Consider the following 18,982-nt stretch of genomic DNA (forward strand, 5'->3'; position numbering starts at 1 on the left):
AAAAATAAAAAATAAATAAATAAAAATACACTTAGAGTAACTCAGATGTCTCACTGTGTGACTACGCTAAGAAACAAAGTAGAGAAAAAAAGCTGAAGATCCATTATACACCAGGAACTACTCTGGGGAGGTCATATTTGATGGTTTTCAATCCACACAACCTTCTGGGAGTTTGGTAGCAGCATCCATACTTTGTAGGTGGGGAAAAAAAGGACCAGGTCTGTGGAAAGTCGTAAAGGCTGGATTTTAAATTAGTTAAGAAATAAACCCTAACTGTTACATAGTTTCTAAGAACCCCCAAACACATTCCAAAATGGAAAAAAGAGATGTTTCATTAACCCATTTGGTGAACAACAACTCCAAGACCTTGGAAAAAGCATAATTATGTAAATATGGACAGTGAATAAATAAGGCAATTAACATTTGACATGGCCAGTATAGATCTGTAATAAAACATTGTAGCATACCAGCCTGGTATTCTTCAGGTTTCTACTTAAATTTTCTCAACAACAAACTAACTAATAAACTCTCTCAAAACTACAGATCTTTCAATGTCTCAATTTGATACTGAAAATATTTCCATAAATATTCCAACTTTGAAATTCTGCTTCTAAGAACCTATAATGAGGAAATACTTCTATAACAGGACTCAGGGTTTTGGCTGTGAAAATGGTTATCACAGTGTTTTTGTTTTATTTAAGGGGTTATACTTAATTAAAGGAAAAGTGAAACCCAACTCAATAGTCAAAAAAAATTGGCTCAATTATGGCACAATGATACAGAAACCTACTATAATGAACAATGACTTATATTAATAATTCACATTTTGCACAATTTCTTTTTAAGTGAAGAAAGGATACAAAAGACTAACGTATAGGGGTGTCTGGGTAGCTCAGTCGGTTAAGCATCCAATTTTGGCTCAGGTCACAATCTCACCATTCGTGAGTTCAGGTCTGACATCAGGTTCTCTGCTGTCAGCACAGAGCCTGCTTTGGATCCTCTGTCCCTCTCTCTCTCTCCCCCTCCCCCGCTCACACTTTCCCTCTCTTTCAAAAATAAATCAAAAATTAAAAAACAAAAGAGTGATGTACAGTAAAAATCCATTAATATGAGCAGTATGTAAATAGATCTTTATAGTTTCCCTCTTTTCTTTTTCCAGATTCCACCATGATTAAATAATACTTTTATAATTTCAAACAACCATATTTTCCACTCTTTATTTTTTAAAATGTTCATTTATTTATTTTGAGGGAGAGAGAGAGAGAGAGAGATATCCTGAACCAGCAGATCATGACCTGAGCCAAAATCAAGAATCAGATGTGGGGCATGTGGATGGCTAAGTAGGTTAAGTGTCTGACTTCAGCCTAGGTCATGATCTTGCAATTCCTGAGTTCAAGCCCCACATTGGGCTCTGTGGTGACAGCTCAGAGGCTGGAACCTGCTTCGGATTCTGTCTCCCTCTCTCCACCTTTCCCCCACTTGCTCTGTTTCTCTCTCTCTCAAAAATAAATAAACATTAAAAAAATATTATAGAGGCGCCTGGTGGCTCAGTAGGGTAACCATCAGACTTTAGCTCAGGTCATGATCTCATGGTTTGTCAGTTCAAGTCCCACGTCAGGCTCTGTGCTTACAGCTTGGAGCCTGGAGCCTGCTTCGGATTCTGTGTCTCAGTCTCTCTCTCCCTGCCCCTCCTCAACTTGTACTCTGTCTCTGTCACTTAAAAATAAAATAAATAAATAAATAAATACACACCACTGTTCAATTTTATGTATTTACCGTAAATGTAAGACAACCAACTATCGTGTTTTTGAAGAAACAGAATTGGTAGTGGGTAGACACTCTGAGTGCTTGTACGTGACTGCAAAGTAAGTTTGGTGGATTATGCTAAAATCACTGAGTGAGGGGCGCCTGGGTGGCTTAGTCGGTTAAGCGTCCGACTTTCGCTTAGGTCATGATCTCACGGTTCGTGGGTTCGAGCCCCGCGTCAGGCTCTGTGCTGACTGCCAGCTCAGAGCCTGGAGCCTATTTCAGAGTCTGTGTCTCCCTCTCTCTCTGACCCTCCCCTGCTCACACTGTCTCTCTCTCTCTCTCCTAGAAATAAATAAAACATTAAAAATTTAAAAAAAAAAAAATCACTGAGTGAAAGGGTACTGGGGAACAAGATATTCACATGGTCTCAAAGTATCATCCCACAGATGATACTTTTACAATGAAAAGAGATCTGAAAAATAATACCTTAACCAAATTAGCAAAACTTAGCATCACCAAGAATGGGCAAGTCAGACATCATGTGTCTGCAGATAGGACACAAATGGAAAATTCACAACTTGACCTAAATAATAGGATGTGTGAAGTGTAAAATCTGAATCATGAGGAAACAATCAGAGAAATTGGGATTGAGGCTATTCTGTAAGACAATTAGCCTCAACTTCTCAAGAGAATCATTGTTAGATTACAAATAACTAAAGAAACATACCAATCAAAAGCAATGTGTTAACTTTAGTTGAAGATCAAACACATAATGGTGGGGCACCTGGGTGGTTCAGTCAGTTAAGCATCGACTCTTAATTTCAGCTCAGGTCACAATCTCATGGTTCATGAGGTAGAGCCCCACATCAGACTCTGTACTGACAGCCCTAGCCTGCTGGCTCTCTGCCCTTCCCCTGCTCAAGCATACAAGCATGCACATGCACACAAGCATGGGCGCATGTCCTCTCTCTCAAAATATAATTTTATTTAAAAAAATGACTATAAAGGACATACTGGGACCACTGAAGAAATCTCAAAATGGACAGTATAACAGATTATATTATTATGTCAGTGTTAAATTGCCTCGGTGTGAAAATAGTGTTGTGATCATATGAAATATGTCTACATTGTTAGGAAATACATGCTGAGTAGTTAGTTGTAAGGTGTCATTATGTCTACATCTTGTTTCCAATGGTACCAGCAAAAAAAATGTGCATTCACATACACAGAGAATTAAACATGGTAAAATGTTAATAACTGGCAAATTCATGTGAAGTATAAGTGGGTTTTCATTGTACTAGTCCATCTGTAGGTTTTAAGTTTTTCAAAATATAAAGTTGAGGGGCACATGGACGACTTAACAGTTAAGTGTCTGACCTTGGCTCAGGTCATGATCTTACAGTCGTGAGTCTGAGGCCCACACTGGGCTCCAAAGCCTGGAGTCTGTTTCAGATTCTATATCCCTCCCTCTCTCTGTCCCTCCCCCATTCCTGCTCTGTCTCTGTCTCTCAAAAACAAATAAGTGTTGGGGCACCTAGGTGGCTCAGTCGGTTGAGCATCTGGCTTCGGCTCAGGTCATGATCTCATGGTTTGTGAGTTCGGGGCCTGCGTCAGCCTGTGCTGACAGTCAGCTCAGAGCCTGGAGCCTGTTTCAGATTCTGTATCTTCCTCTCTCTCTAACCCTCCCCTGCTCATGCTGTCTCTCTCTCTCAAAAATAAATAAAAAACATTAAAAAAAATTTTTTAATAAATGTTAAAAAAATTAAAATATTAAAAAATGTATATAAAGTTGAGATACATAAAAATTTTAGCATATTGTTGAAAAAACTGGGAGAGCCATAAGTATTTTATAACTTTCATAATAATAATAAGCAAGCTTAGAAATATGAGTTCTTAATACATACCTTCTTCTCTTCATGGCTAATGAAAGCCTTATCTTCCTCCAATGTTTTATCTAGATCTTCATCAGTAAGTTCACTTTCCACACTTTGGTTTTCTTCACCTTTTTCTAGACCCTCAATTATATCTTCATCTTCCACCAGGTCTTCTAGACTACTTTCCCATGAAATTGTGGATCTTTTTACATTTAATATTTTATTAACTGAATTATTAATGTCTAGTGATACATCTTGAGAAGACTTGACAGGACCAAAGGCTTTCTCTTGAGAAGAATTTAAAATGTCTGGAACACAAACCTATAAAAATATCCAATGTGACTTTTAAAACAGAAAAGGAAAACTGCCAACAAAAAAGAAATCCATAAATTTAAGTCAAATAATAATTTTAGTATTTAAAACAGACCTATCTATGCAAACATACAAGAAGGACTCCTAGCAGAAGGGCTTCTTGATTAACCATGAAATGAACCAGACAGATGGCAGAGCAGACAATTCACGGCAATAATACTCGTAATTTGTAATGAGTGTGTATTATTAACACTTACTACTAAGGTTATTTTAATATTTGCAGGGGGAAACTTTCAATCTTTTAAATGTCCTCTGACTTGATCAAATATTCATATTTTTAATTTTCTATTATTTCCCAGGTTTGCAGTCGTAAGTACAAAACGGAATAGCTACACCAAGAAAAAATGGTTCATATTCTAATAAGAAACTTAATAAATTCTTCAGAAACTTGAATATATTTACTTTTTGTGCAATGGCTGAGAATTTCAACACATTGAGGGTTTCATCATAAGCAAAATAACAGTGGCTGATGTTGACAATCATGCATATTTTCCCTTTACCATTAAAAAAACTTTGAAAATAGTGAGTCAGTTTACTTTCCCGGAAAGGCACATGCTGTTGAAACCTATGGAAAAAATTTTCAAAAAACTGTAAGTTAAAACAAATCTCACAAAGTCACAATGCTGATAAAATTTACAAAGAAATAATTAATCTAGCTATCATAGACTTAAACTCTAAGTTAGTGTTTAGTTCTGCCTATAAAAGTCATTTTCTGTTCATGTTCTTTTCTTTAAATACTGCTACTAATATGAATACTAACAATAACTCAGTATGCCAAATGTTAAGAAAATCACACTGAACTTGGTTATGTTTTCTAGGGTAAAGCAATTATACAATATATGCCATGAAACACATTAACTAAAAATGAAGGCTATTTACAATTTACTAGGCCTAACGTGGTAATTAATACAGATATCTATCACATCTAGAACACAATGCATTAGTAAGAATAAAGTGATTTTAGATGCTAAACCAGGATCCTAAGAAGATTATCTAGCATCTGTTGATGTATATTTGCTATGGAAAATACTGTGCTTACTTGATGAGTCCCTGGCATCAACTAACATTATTTTTTATTTCAATTTTTTAATCCGAGAACTCTAAGTATTTCAATTGTAATCCCTATATAGTCATCACGTAAGAAGCAGGTTAAAAACAAAAAAGAACTTTCTAAACCTTGAGTTGGAAGCTTAAATATTTTAACACTTAATATGCTAATAGCATTTTCAGCAACACTTACTTTGACTTTTCACTGTTTTTTAAAACATTGATACACTTTCCCAGAGTCAATAAAGAAGTATTGATGTTCCCGGTCTCTCTTAACCTTTCCCCTTCATTCTGTGTCTTCATGCTTCTTTCTGAACCAGCCAGATCACATAAACACAATCTGAATTAAAAACAAAAACAAAACTATGAAAAGTTCTTCCAAATGAAATTCAAAATAATTAGAGTTTAAAGAATGTTCGACTTACTCACTGACTCGCATTACACGAGGCGTTTCAGAATCTTCAATATGTAATATTCTAATGGTGAATATGCTGTGACTAAAAGAAATATATAAAAATCAAATGTTATCTTTCATTTTTAATTTCTGCATTCTGTATGGGTGAAACTAGCATCTAAATTGACAACTATTTACACCCTCATACAAGCCATACCTCCAGCACTGCATTTTCCAACTAGTTGCCAGATATTTCAATCCAATGTTGCATTGTCACCTAAATACCGAACTGCCTAAAATCATACATCTTATCTTTCATTTGGCCCCAAATTCCTTCAATCCTCTCCTTCTCTTAACACTCCAACTTCTATTAGTGGAATCATTTACAATAAAATTTCAATTTGAAACTTGCAAAGATCATATTATTAGTTAAAATGGTACATATACTGCTAATCTTCTACCGAAAGCAAAGTATACATTTGGCCCAAATGCAGGCTTATCTGGCCCAAATACTGTCTGTATGCCACACCAAGTATGGGAGTCAGGGCTCTTTCCCCCTTAAGAGACAACCTGTTTTAAATATCGCACTGCTTCAACTTTTTCCTTTTGTCTCTCATGTCCCAAGCCCTTCCCTTAAATATATCACTCAACCTTGAGATGTATATTGTAGGCAACTCTTAAAATAGAGCTTAGATATTCATATAAAGAGTAAAAATATCTAAGAGACTTTGTGCAAATGAGTAAATTTCATATTGGAACAGGAAACAGTCCTGATAATCTTCTGTGTTTTAGTGCTCTTCAGTTAACAAGAATATTTTTATGCCTATGAATTCATCTAACCTATCAGAGAGACTACAGCCCATTTCAATCTTAAATTAGTTGTATTTACAATAGCACAGAATAGCCTGGGTGCTTCAAGCTAACACCACAGTGTTTCTTCTTTACCTTCTACTAGAAGCATTGTTCAGCTTTGTGAAGGCAACACTCTGGTGCTTTATTCCTAGTTTTAAAAGTCTATATGCTTCTTTGGAATCAGATACTTGAATCCATTGTAGATCTTTAAAAAATAAAGAGGACACATATCAACTTATAAAAACATAGCATTTGTTGTACAATGTAATTTCTACAGAGATTTGTAACCTCTGTTCTCAAAGACATAGAGTGAAGTTTTTAAATTTTTTTTTAAAGTTTATTTATTTTGAGAGCGAGACAGAGAGTATAAGTGGAGGAGGGGCAGAGAGAGAGAAAGAGAGGCTCCCAAGCAGGCTCTGCATTGTTAGCACAGAGCCCAATGCAGGGCTCAATCTCATGAAGCATGGGGCCATTACCTGAGCTGAAATCAAGAGCTGGATGCTTAACTGACTGAGCCCCAGGTGCCCCTAAGATGAAATCTTTTAATAAGATAATTCCCCTACGTAGAATCTACTCAGCTATTCCATATTCCACTAGCAAAGTGAAACACAAGAGGGGGATATTATAATTACTTTCTAATATTTAAGTTATACAAACACAGACAAAAGTTTTCCAAAACTAGGCCAAAGGGAAAATTAAAAATAGAAGAGATTCCTTAGAATTAAACGTCTAGGAAAAAATGAAAAAGACAGAAGACACAGCACACTAGGGATTACCCCTACAAAAATACCTAGATGTGAGACACTGCAGGTTGCAATTCATTAGTGAAACATTAAGTCAAATTTAGAGTCAACACCAGCAATTTATAAAAATGAAGTGAAATATAGAAAACACCAAAGTGCATTGCCTGTACTAAGGGTAAATGTAATTCATGAAACTTCTGAGTTGTAAATATACGTGTATGTATGTATACATACAACTACTAGGTCATAATGTTAATATATGTAAGTACTTCCTACTTTGAGTAGTGGTTTTAAAAGGTTGGAAAAACGCACTATGGCAAACTCCAATGTTTGTGCACTGCCACAAAGCAGAATAATGTAAATATCAGAACANCCCCTGCAATGATACTCAAGGAAAAAACTATTAACATTGACCTCTTACATTCAGGTTTGATTAAATGCCAAAACATGCCTGCAAAGTACAAACTTCTCTTATTACGTTGATGTTAAAAATTAATATAAAAATTTTCCATCTCCAGTTTGCTATAACAAAGTCTAGAAAGAAACTTCTAGCAATAAAATAAAAAGCATTCATTACTATACCTTTTATAAAAGAATAGCCCTTTACATCTTGCGAAAGGCGTAGCATCTTTCTCTTTTGGAACTTAGATGATGCAGGAACAAACAAGTCATAAATACATTCATTGTAAATCTCAAAGAAAGAAACCCACACAGAAAATTTTATATTATTATTATTATCCATATTCAAACTGTTTTGTTCACAATCTTTCATGGATTCTTCACACTCTGGGATATTCAAAGAGTTTGTTAAACTTCCTACAAAAAATAAAAAAGGATAATCACAAAATTAAGAAATAGAATAAAAATGAAATAAGTCAGACCAAGACTTTTGGACTTGAAAAAACTAAATATTCTTAATCTTTATTTTATTATTTTTTTTAAAGAGAGAGCAAAAGAGGGGCGCCTGGGTGGCTTAGTGAGTTAAGCATCCGACTTTCGCTTAGGTCATGATCTCACGGTTTGTGGGTTCGAGCCCCNGAGAGAGCGAGAGAGCAGGGAAAGGGGCAGAGAGAGAAAGAATCCCCAGCAGGCTCTCTGCTGTCAGTGTAGACACAGGGAAGAAGGAGGGGGGGGGGAGGGGGAAGGGGACAGGGAGAGAGAATCCCCAGCAGGCTCTCTGCTCTCTGCAGACACAGGGCAGAGGGGGTGGGGAGGGGGAAGGGGGAAGGGGAAAGGGAGAGAGAATCCCCAGCAGGCTCTCTGCTGTCAGCGCAGACATGGGGCTCAAACTCATAAACTCACAAACCGTGACATTATGAACTGAGTCAAAATCCAGACTCTGACACTTAATCAGCTGAGCCAACCAGGCACCCAAGTAGCCTTAATCTTTTATTCAGCAACATTAAACAGTTTTTTGACCAACAAAATTTATATTAACCAAAGCTTGGCTTCTTTCTATCTTTTTCTTTCTGAAAAAATGCCAATGAACCAAATTGAAGTTACAGGTAAAGGACAAAGGAAAAATAGTAGCTCTCTTGAATTCTACATAAGAGTTACAACTGAAAGGGATTCTCTGTGATATTAAATCCAAATAAAACTTTACGGTGATTGATATTTCATATAGTTTTGTACCATTTTCCAAGAATTACTATCTCATTAAAAAAATTAAATTGCTAGAACTTATGCAAAAATTAAAAGCTATTCAAATGTATTTCACAAAATCAACATTTGAAAAGTGAGAAAAGAAACCTTACCATGAAGAGCATCATAACTGTCATTTTGCATCACAACCTAAAAAGGAACAATTTTTTTAAGTTAAAAACCATTTTTAATTAAGGTTAAATAACCAGTGTATTAATTATCTATCCATAGAAGTCACCCATGAAACCACAACCTTTCATCTACTCAATTCAACCTTCTATTAATTCTTCATCCTCATTAAATAATACATTCTCATAATAGGAAATCTGGGATACTAGAGAAGAATATTAAAAAGAATACTGTCAGGGCACCTAGGTGGTTCAGTAGGTTAAGTGACCGACTCTGGCTCAGGTCATGATCTCGCACTCCGTGAGTTCAAGTCCCATGTCGGGCTCTGTGCTGACAGCTCAGAGGCTGGAGCCTGCTTCGGATTCTGTGTGTGTGTGTCTCTCTCTCAAAATTAAATAAACATTAAAAAAAATTTTAAACAAATAAATAAAAATAAAAAGAACATCATCATATATGATCTGTCACTTAGAGGCAATTACTATTATTATTTTAATATGTTTTTCTGCTCTTTTCCCCACACTTGTTACCTTGAAAGCTTTTACTTTTACTTGCTATAATTAAAAATTATTTGTAAATATTTGGTGGCTGTATAACTGAATAGATGTAAAATGTCTTAATTATTCCCCTATTATTGAACACTTAGACTATTTACCAATTTTTGCCAGTAAAAATAATACTAAAATAAATACCTCAATTTGTTATTTTTTTCTTCTGCATTCTAATTATTTCCTTAGGATATATTCCTAAATCAGAATAGTGGATGAAAAGATAATGAAAATTTTTTTCTTCCTAGAAGAAAACGTGCTTTCTCAAAACACAGTTTACAATCAATGTATGAAAGCAGGATTTCATTTTTTAAATATTGACAATTTCATAGCAAAATAATGTTTTAACCGAATAACTCATTAGGGAAATTTTTCATTATTGACTTTAATTTTCTCTAAGAATTACCTGTGCAATCATCTACTAATCTCCATAATTTTTATTTACACTAGTTTACTTTCAGAGATCATAATCATGGATTCTGAACTTTAAACTCCACTGAGCAAAAATCAAAACATATGAAGATATATGCAACTATACATATCACTGATTGTGTATATACAGAGATATACAGAAAGCTCTACATACGGATATTGTTTTAGAAAAGAATCAAAAATGATACTTTCCAACCTGCTATTGTGATCTTCTCTTTAGAAATAAAGTCATAAGAAATTTTCTGTTTATATTTCTCACATTTCCTTGTTTAGATTTTGTGTGTACAAAATATTTTTACAATAAAAAAATGTTTTTAATTTCAGAGAGAGAGAGAGCATGCAAGTGGCAGAGAGGGGCAAAGGGAGAAAGAAAGAATCTATTTTTGTTTGTTTGTTTGTTTGTTTTGAGAGAGACAGAGAGAGAAAGAGAGGGGCGGAGATAGAGGGATAAAGAGAATCCCAAGCAGGCTCTGCACTGTCAGCACAGAGCCTCACATGGGCCTCAATCTCATGACTCTGGGATAATGAGCTGAACCAAAACCAAGAGTTGGATACTCAACTGACTGAATCATCCAAGCACCCTAAAAAGAACTTTTTTAATCATTACATAAAGTACAGTACCATTTCTACAAGAATTGAAAGAAATTTCAGAACCATTTACATTTGTATTGTTTAAACATTTCGGCCATTTCTACAATATAAAGCAAGGAGAAAAAAACTTCAAACAAGGTTATAATCCTTTTCTAAAAAAGAAAGACAACCATCATCACCACCACGACCACCACCGCCGCCGCCACAAAATATTCCAGTATAGGCTGAAACAAACTAAAGAGCTTATAAAAGGTCATGACGTATATATATTTCACATACTAGACTATTTCCATACCTCTTTAATTTGCCGAAGCATTGCAACTTTACTAGCAACCTCTTCTTTCTCTTGGTCTGGTGATAACCGTAAGAATTCTCTAGATCTATGTGGTTTAAGGTTCATCTTTGTATACAGTCTTTCCTGAAGACTATCAAATAATACATTCAAAGTTCGCGGCAGAATACCAATATTTTCTTCTGTGCCTGTGAAAAGAATTTTTGTTTTATATTCTCTCAGAGTATTAGCAAAGTGGAAACATTCCTGTATTACCAAGTCTCCTTTTCTATCACCAATAGGCAAGAATAAACATCTAAGACAAAAGTGAAAAAGTTGCAGCATTACTCAGTTTTCTATCACTTTGGTCTTCATTGTAATAGACATTTTATCAGCTATTATACTGATGCACAGCTTGAAATTTTACATTCAGATCAGGCCATAAGATTCACAATCACCCATACTCACAAATTAGAAAAGTAAAATGAAATATAAAATGCTTCTCTGGTTATCCATGCTTAGTTCACTATGTCACATAAATCTTTTTTCCAAATTTTTATCATCTAATTCTCCATCATATGGGTAAAGTAATTTCCCAAATGAATTAAATCAATCTTAATCAAAAGCTATCAGCAATACACATTCACTATATTAGTATTAAAATTAGAGCAAATGTTCTAGGTAATGGAAACATAACTACATACAAGTATTATAAAAATGAGTGAATATTACTGTTTTTCCTTTCCAGCAAAAATAATAGTTTACCTTGAAATGTATATGTTTTTCCTGAATTGGTTAGCCCGTATGTAAAAATCAGCCGACTCTGTCCTTTCAAGAGGTCTTTTACTGGCTGCATAATGCAACCCTGGAAAAACTCCTTCTGTGTAGTTTCTGGGCCAAAAACCTAAACAAGCATTTTTNTAACTACATACAAGTATTATAAAAATGAGTGAATATTACTGCTTTTTTCCTTTCCAGCAAAAATAATAGTTTACCTTGAAATGTATATGTTTTTCCTGAATTGGTTAGCCCGTATGTAAAAATCAGCCGACTCTGTCCTTTCAAGAGGTCTTTTACTGGCTGCATAATGCAACCCTGGAAAAACTCCTTCTGTGTAGTTTCTGGGCCAAAAACCTAAACAAGCATTTTTTAAAACAAGTCTTTTTAGAAAATTCAAGTAAATTTTTACAATGAGTTCTATCCTGTAACTCATGTTTTTAAAAACTTTTAAGTTTATTTATTTATTTAAGTAATCTCAACACCCAGCCTGGGGCTCAAACTCATGACCCCAAGATCAAGAGTTCGTACTACCCCAAATGAGCCAGCCAGACGCCCCTTGTATTTTATAAATTTAAAACATTTCTTTTACAAGATTCATTCTTAAGGTAGCTGCCATATCTCCAACTCCCACAAAGATACATGATAGTTTAACTACTTCAGGAAGTTTTCAAGATAGAAATCTGACCTAGTCAATCAAGTTTTCATCTAAATTTTGGAAAGAACATCTCCTTACAAAGATTAAAAATTTATACAACAATTTATTCACTTCCAATTATATGCGTACAAACCTCAAATCTGAGTTCTACTCTTAAGAAAAAAATACCAATGCCAACCTAAAACCTATGTTCCTTAAGTAGCAGACATATATAGTTCATTATATACTATAATGTAGCAATTTAGCCAAAGCCAAATCTCTTCTACTTAAAAGAAAATCTTCAGTTTCACACAGGACTTACCTTGGAAAAACTGAATTTCTGTGCCATCTGCCCAGAGCTTTTCTCACTTAACCGACCAACAACGCTTTGAGGATCTTTCAGCAGAATAGTCTGTGAGTCTAGAACATACACACAGCCCTGGAACACATCAATCAATCAACAAATAAGTAAATAAATGCCCACAATATATAAATAAAAACAATGGCATTTTGCCCACTGAATGAAAGAAAAACCCAATTAAAGTCAATACAAACCTCAGACTCATGCTCTTTTTCTGACGGTGTAAATGGTCTTATTCGCAGACAAACCTGGAGATAATCTTTGGATCCCAAACTATTTGCCTTAAAAAGAACAAAATACTATATTTAAAAAATACAAAATATGGCCTTTCAGAAACTTTACAGTGATTTTTACAGAAATTTTACAGTGGCTACTGCATAACCATCTGAGATCATACAGAACCTCTAAGCAATCAGTGATTCTTCTGTTTGTAATCATTTTATAAGTCTAAAGAAAAGCAAATCTGCTTTAAAAACAAATACCGCAAAAGACTTGATTTCCTCTACCTTCTACATTTATATTTGAAGTTTATAATACACCTCTTTTCCCTAAAATCCTGACCTTTATAACTAAAAACAAAAAATAGGGCTCTCCATCACTAAAACATAGAATTTCAAAATAAACTATAAGCAACCAGAATAGTCTATTAACCCAAATGTTCATTTCTATTTAAAAAAAATTTTCCTATACAGCATTCTCTTTACTACTTCCTTTGGGGAAGAAATTAATTCATTTTTTAAAATAATTCTAAAGAAATGTGTTTTTTTTAGTAAAAAGGAAACAACTACAATTTACTAAAAACAAACTATAAAAACTAGAAAATCTGAACAGCCTTATATTTATTAAGGAAATTCAACTTAAAAAATAAACTTAACTTATAGCCCTTTAAGAACTTAACTCATAGCCCTTTAAGAAAATAGAGAACACTTTTCAACTAATTTTGAGTATGACATAACCTTAACACCACGATCTGACAAAGATATCCTCAGAAGAAATTATAAGACAATATCCCTAATTGAGATAGATGCAAAAATTCCCTAACACAGTATTAGCCAATATACAAAATAGGATAATACATCCTGACCAAAAATGTTTTAACTCAGGAATGCAAGGTCAATTTAGCATTCAAAAATCGATTTGGGTAATTAATCACATTTAAAAAACAAAGGAACATTTATCTCTAATAGATGTAAAAAAAAAAAAGCACTGAATGATGACAGGATATTGACATATGTATTCAACATCCATTCACAAAAATTCTCAGCAAAGAGAAATAGACAGCAACTTCCTTCACCTGATAAAGAACATTTACAAAAACCTACAGCTAACATCATACTTAATGGTCAAAGACTGAATCTAAGATGGGTAACAAGTAACAAGACAAGGATTTCTGCTCTCACCACTTCTTTTCAACTCTGTAGTAGAGGTTCTAGCCCATAATAATCAGGGGAAAGGAGGAGTGGGGAGAGGAGAAAGAGAAAGGAAGGAAGGGGGAGAAAGAGGAAGGAAGGGAGAGAAAGAGAGAGAGAGAAAGAAAAAAAGAAAGAAAGGGAAAGAAGGAAGAGGGACGAGGGAGGGAAAGAGGGAGGGAGAGAGAGAGAGAAGAAGGAAGGAAGGAAGGAAGGAAGGAAGGAAGGAAGGAAGGAAGGAAGGACGGAAGGAAGGAAGGAAGGAAGGAAGGAAAGAGGGGCGCCTGGGTGGCTCAGTAGGTTAAGTGTCCAACTTCGGCTCAGGTCATGATCTCATGGTTCATGGGTTCAAGCCCCACGTAGGGCCCTGTGCTGACAGCTAGCTCAGAGCCTGGAGCCTGTTTCAGACACTGTATCTCCCTCTCTCTCTGACCCTCCCCTGGTCACGCTGTCTTGTTCTCTGTCAGAAATAAATAAAACATTAAAAAAAATTTAAGAAAGAAAGAAAAAAGAAAGAGAACGAAGGAAGGGTGGGAAGAAAAGAAAAGGAAGGAAGCAAGGGAGGAAGAAAGAAAAGGCATCCAGATTGGGAAGAAATAAAATTGTCTTCATTCACAGACATTAGCATCTACATACAAAAATCAAACAGAACCTATAAAAACATCTCTAGAACTATTAAATGAGGTTAGCAATGTAACATGATACAAGATCAATATACAAAATCTATTATTCTTTTATATACTAGGAAGAAACACCAGAAATTGATTTTAAAAATCAATACCATTTGGAAGAGGTCAAAATCATAAAATACTTAAGGGATAAATTTGACAAAAGATGTGAGAGACCTACACCCTGAAAAACTACAAAACATTGCTCAGAGAAATTAAAGATCAAAAGAAATTGATACACCTTCTTCATCATTTGGTAAATTCAATATTGTTAAGATGTCAATTCTTCTAAAACTGATCTCCATATTCAATGCAATTGCAATCAAAATCCCAAGAGGCTTTTGCTGTGGCAATTGACAAACTCCCCTTAAAATTCTGACAGAAATGCAAAGTACCTAGAGTACTCGGGGCGCCTGGGTGGCTTAGTCGGTTAAGCGTCCGACTTTCGCTTAGGTCATGATCTCGCGGTTTGTGGGTTCGAGCCCCGCTTCGGGCTCTGTGCTAACTGCCAGCTCAGAGCCTGGAGCCTGTTTCAGTCTGTGACTCCCACTCTCTCTCTGACCCTCCCCTGCTCACACTGTCTTTCTCTCTCTCCTAGAAATAAATAAAACATTAAAAAAAAATTTTTTTTCAAAAAAAAGTACCTAGAGTACTCAAAACTATGAAAAAGAAATTGGATGGGCTAACACTACCTGATTTCAACACTTATTTCAAAGCTACAGTGATCAAAACAGTGGGATATGGCAGAAAGACAAATCAATGAAACAATATTCAGAAATAAACTCCCATAGAGAAGGACATTTGATTTATAATAAAGGTGCAAAGGAATTGCAGAACAGAGAGCATAGCTTTTTCAACAGTCATGCTACAACAATTAGATATCTATACAAAAAAAATAATAAGGATTTGGATACACACTTCACATTGTTTATAAAAATTAAAAATGGATCACATCCTAATGTAAAACTAAAACTGTAAAACTTCTAAAAGAACACATAGAAGAAAATCTTTGTGGACTTGAGTTAGGCAAAGATTTCTTAGGTATCACACCATAAGTACAATCCACAGTAGAAAATATTAATGAAATTAAAAAATTCTGTTTTCCCCTCTTGCATTGTCAGTGGGAGTGCAAACTGGTGCAGCAACTCTGGAAAACAATGTGGAGGTGCCTCAAAAAATTAAAAACAGAATTACCCTACAACCCAACAATAGCACTACTAGGAATTTATCCAAAGGATACAGGAGTGCTGATGCATTGGGCACATGTACCCCAATGTTGATAGCAGCACTTTTCAACAATAGCCGAATTACGGAAAGAGCCCAAATGTCTATCAATTAATGAATGAAGACAGAAGATGAAGATGTAGTGTAAAGACAGATACAATAGAATACTACTTAGCAATGAAAAAGAATGAAATCTTGTCGTCTCCAACAATGTGGACAGAACTGGATAGCAGTATGCTAGGTGAAATAAGTTAGTCAGAGAAAGACAACTTCACTCATATGTGGAAGTTAAGAAACTTAACAGAAGATCATGGGGGAAGGGAAAGAAAAAAAATAATATGGCTACAACAGAAAGGGAGACAAACCATAAGAGACTCTTAAATACAGGGAACAAACTGAGGACTGACGGGGTTGGGGAAAACGGGTGATGGGCACTGAGGAGGGCACTTGCTGGGATGAGCACTGGGTGTTGCATGTAAGTAATGAATCACAGGAATCTACTCCCAAAGCCAAGAGTTAGCTACTTTGACAATAAATTTTATATATATCAAAAACAAAAAAGCTTCTCTTCTTGAAAACCACTATTAAAGGACTACAGGCAACCCCCAGAGTAGGAAAAAAATTTACAAAGCATATATCTGATGAACAAATGCATCTGAAAAATATAAAGAACACTTAAAATTAAATAATAATATAAAAACAATCCAATACTTTTTAAATGGGCAAAGATTTAAACTGACACTTTACCAAAAACACTCTAATGACAAATAAGCACATGAAAACATATTCAACACCTTTAGTTATTAAATGCAAATACCAACTTGATACCAATATATATCTATTAGAAAGGCTAAAACTAAAGACTACCCAGAAAAGCCAATATAAAATTAAAGAGAGGAACAAAGCTGGAGGACTCACACCACCCGACTTCAAGACATTCTATAAAGCTACAGTAACCAAAGGAGCGTGGGGCGCCTGGGTGGCTCAGTAGGTTAAGCATCCAACTCTTGATTTCGGTTCAGGTCATGATCTCATGAGTCATTAGATCAAGCCCTGTACTGGACTCTGTGCTGACAGCGTGCTGCCTGTGTATGATTATCTCTCTCCCTCTCTCTCTGCTTCTCCCCCCAGGTTGTGCTCACTTGCTTTCTCTCTCTCTCTCTCAAAATAAATAAAACTTTAAAAAATTATCGATAAAGTTTACAAAGACAGAAAACAAACAGTGGTAGTAGGTACAGTGGTAGAAGGAAGGATTTTTACTTTTTTTTTTTAAATTTTTATTTATTTCTAGGAGAGAGAGAGAGAGACAGCGTGAGCAGGGGAGGGTCAGAGAGAGAGGGAGACACAGACTCTGAAATAGGCTCCAGGCTCTGAGCTGGCAGTCAGCACAGAGCCCGACGCAGGGCTCGAACCCACGAACTGCGAGATCATGACCTAAGCGAAAGTCGGACGCTTAACCGACTAAGCCACCCAGGCGCCCCAGATTTTTACTTTTTAAACACTACTGAGTTATTTTAAGTAAGGCTTACAATTACTAGGGGCATAGTGGAATATTTCATATTTGAGGAAATCACAGCAATACTTAACATATGTTGAACACCATGAACTATTAGCTCAAAATATTTCAGTTTCCACTAGATCACACTGTTTCTTTTGATGTCGTATCTTGGTGAAGCTGGATTTTTCAGCGGTTGCTATGATTAAAAAAAAAAAAAAAAGAAAGTACTACCCCAAACCACTAAAGAACAGGAAATAAGGCTGGCACTATCTAATCTGATTCCAAAGCTTGAAAAGCTATGACGTGCACATAAGATATGCAAACCCTTACACCAAATAACTGTGGTAATTAAAGAAAGACCTTTTTTTTTTCATTTACATTAATATTTTCAAATGGCTCTAGGTTAAGGTAGAGTTATATATTAAGTTGCTTGGACCTACTACTTGGAAGAACTGGTATGTTATTTAGGATGCTATGAAAAAATTACTGAGATAGAGAAGGTTGCCTTAAACCCACAAAGTCTGGAAAGCTCTGAACAAACATGTCTGCAAGTGTGTGCACACCACACACATTTGCACTCAATCAACAATACTTTCCTTGTACTTACCTCAGTATTTGAAGCAACTAAGGAAAATTCATGAGAGAGATTAAGCTTAATGCCATCAAAGTTTATTTCTGAAGGTCTTGCAATTGGGTCGGCACTAAAAACATAAGATGGTCTAGGCACTCCATCTTGATTTAAATTAGATTCCATTCTGCAAGAATTAACAGTAACTTTAGATAATTTTAATAAATTAGCATATAAGCCACCCATAGTTTAAAAAATCTGAGTCTAGCCCACTAATAACCCCCATATAACTAAATTTCTAGAGAAGGAAACATTACATCTGTAACACGATGATGGCCCATGGAAAAGACAAATGATTAAATTATTAAGATTCTGAATCAAGTAATCAAGTAAAGAACAGAGCCTACCACTACTATTCGTATGATCCAACTTATAGGTCAATTCAGCCAGAGATTTCACCAGTAAAGGTAGTCTATTAAGACAGTATAAAACATTCAGTCTCTGCCTGTAATCCTCTCAGAAATCAAATAATTGTAGAGTGAATTATAATCTTGTGTTACTTTAGTTACTTAATGTCTTCTGAAAATGTTACTTACAAGTCTTTGTAAGGTTTTAGCATTTAGGACTTAAATTCAGTTACCTGGACAATTGAAATCTTTCAGCTGAATTCTTCTAAATAATGCACGTGAAAAGTGAAATAATAAATGTGAACACATTCAAAACAGTACCTGACACATTGTAGGTGTCAAAAATTAAGGTAAATATGGAATAATATATCAAACTATTAAAACTAAAGCATCAAGTCACTAAACATAAAGGTAAACTTACAGGTAACTTTAAATAAAAAAATAATTTAACATTCAAATAGTTATTGACAATCTACTAGGTACATAATGCCAGGGAGAAAGAGAACTCCTTGCTGTTCTTTGACAATATTATGAAATATCCAGAACGGATATTTCTGGATATGAAATATCCAGAAACTAGGGTTTCTGGCTCAAGAAAATAGTAATGGGCATCCATACATATTATATAATATAATAAGGCAAAGACGGCCCCTGTATATTGGTCCAATGTTGTTTACTTCTTCACAGAATGCCAGGAATGTTAGTTCAAAAACCTATTAGGGGCCAGATTAAAATTTTTACACATCAATTTGCTTTTAACATAGCCCAAATAATCCTTTTTTTTTTTTTTTTT

General features: G+C 35.1%; 1 protein-coding gene across 6 annotated transcripts in view; it reads right to left on the reverse strand.

Moving 5' to 3' along the window:
• The window catches only part of KIF20B (kinesin family member 20B), an 87,643-nt gene that overhangs the window by 66,019 nt on the left and 2,642 nt on the right, over positions 1 to 18,982 (reverse strand). For 5 of the 6 annotated variants that reach the window (XM_077779969.1, XM_077779961.1, XM_077779952.1 and 2 more), the window contains exons 1-9: positions 11,406 to 11,520; positions 10,665 to 10,849; positions 8,786 to 8,822; positions 7,614 to 7,847; positions 6,382 to 6,493; positions 5,468 to 5,539; positions 5,236 to 5,382; positions 4,398 to 4,560; positions 3,654 to 3,944 (exon numbers count right to left, since the gene is read on the reverse strand). In XM_077779969.1, coding sequence (XP_077636095.1) covers positions 3,654 to 3,944; positions 4,398 to 4,560; positions 5,236 to 5,382; positions 5,468 to 5,539; positions 6,382 to 6,493; positions 7,614 to 7,847; positions 8,786 to 8,822; positions 10,665 to 10,849; positions 11,406 to 11,496 — 1,332 coding nt within the window. In that variant the 5' untranslated portion in view covers positions 11,497 to 11,520. Of the gene's footprint in view, positions 1 to 3,653; positions 3,945 to 4,397; positions 4,561 to 5,235; positions 5,383 to 5,467; positions 5,540 to 6,381; positions 6,494 to 7,613; positions 7,848 to 8,785; positions 8,823 to 10,664; positions 10,850 to 11,405; positions 11,521 to 11,635; positions 11,775 to 12,376; positions 12,494 to 12,609; positions 12,697 to 17,821; positions 17,970 to 18,982 lie in introns of those variants that run through there. The other variant, XM_077779978.1, reaches the window with a different exon arrangement.

This window comes from Crocuta crocuta, unplaced genomic scaffold (assembly GCF_008692635.1).
Source record: "Crocuta crocuta isolate KB4526 unplaced genomic scaffold, BGI_CrCroc_1.0 scaffold170, whole genome shotgun sequence".
NCBI lineage: Eukaryota > Metazoa > Chordata > Mammalia > Carnivora > Hyaenidae > Crocuta > Crocuta crocuta.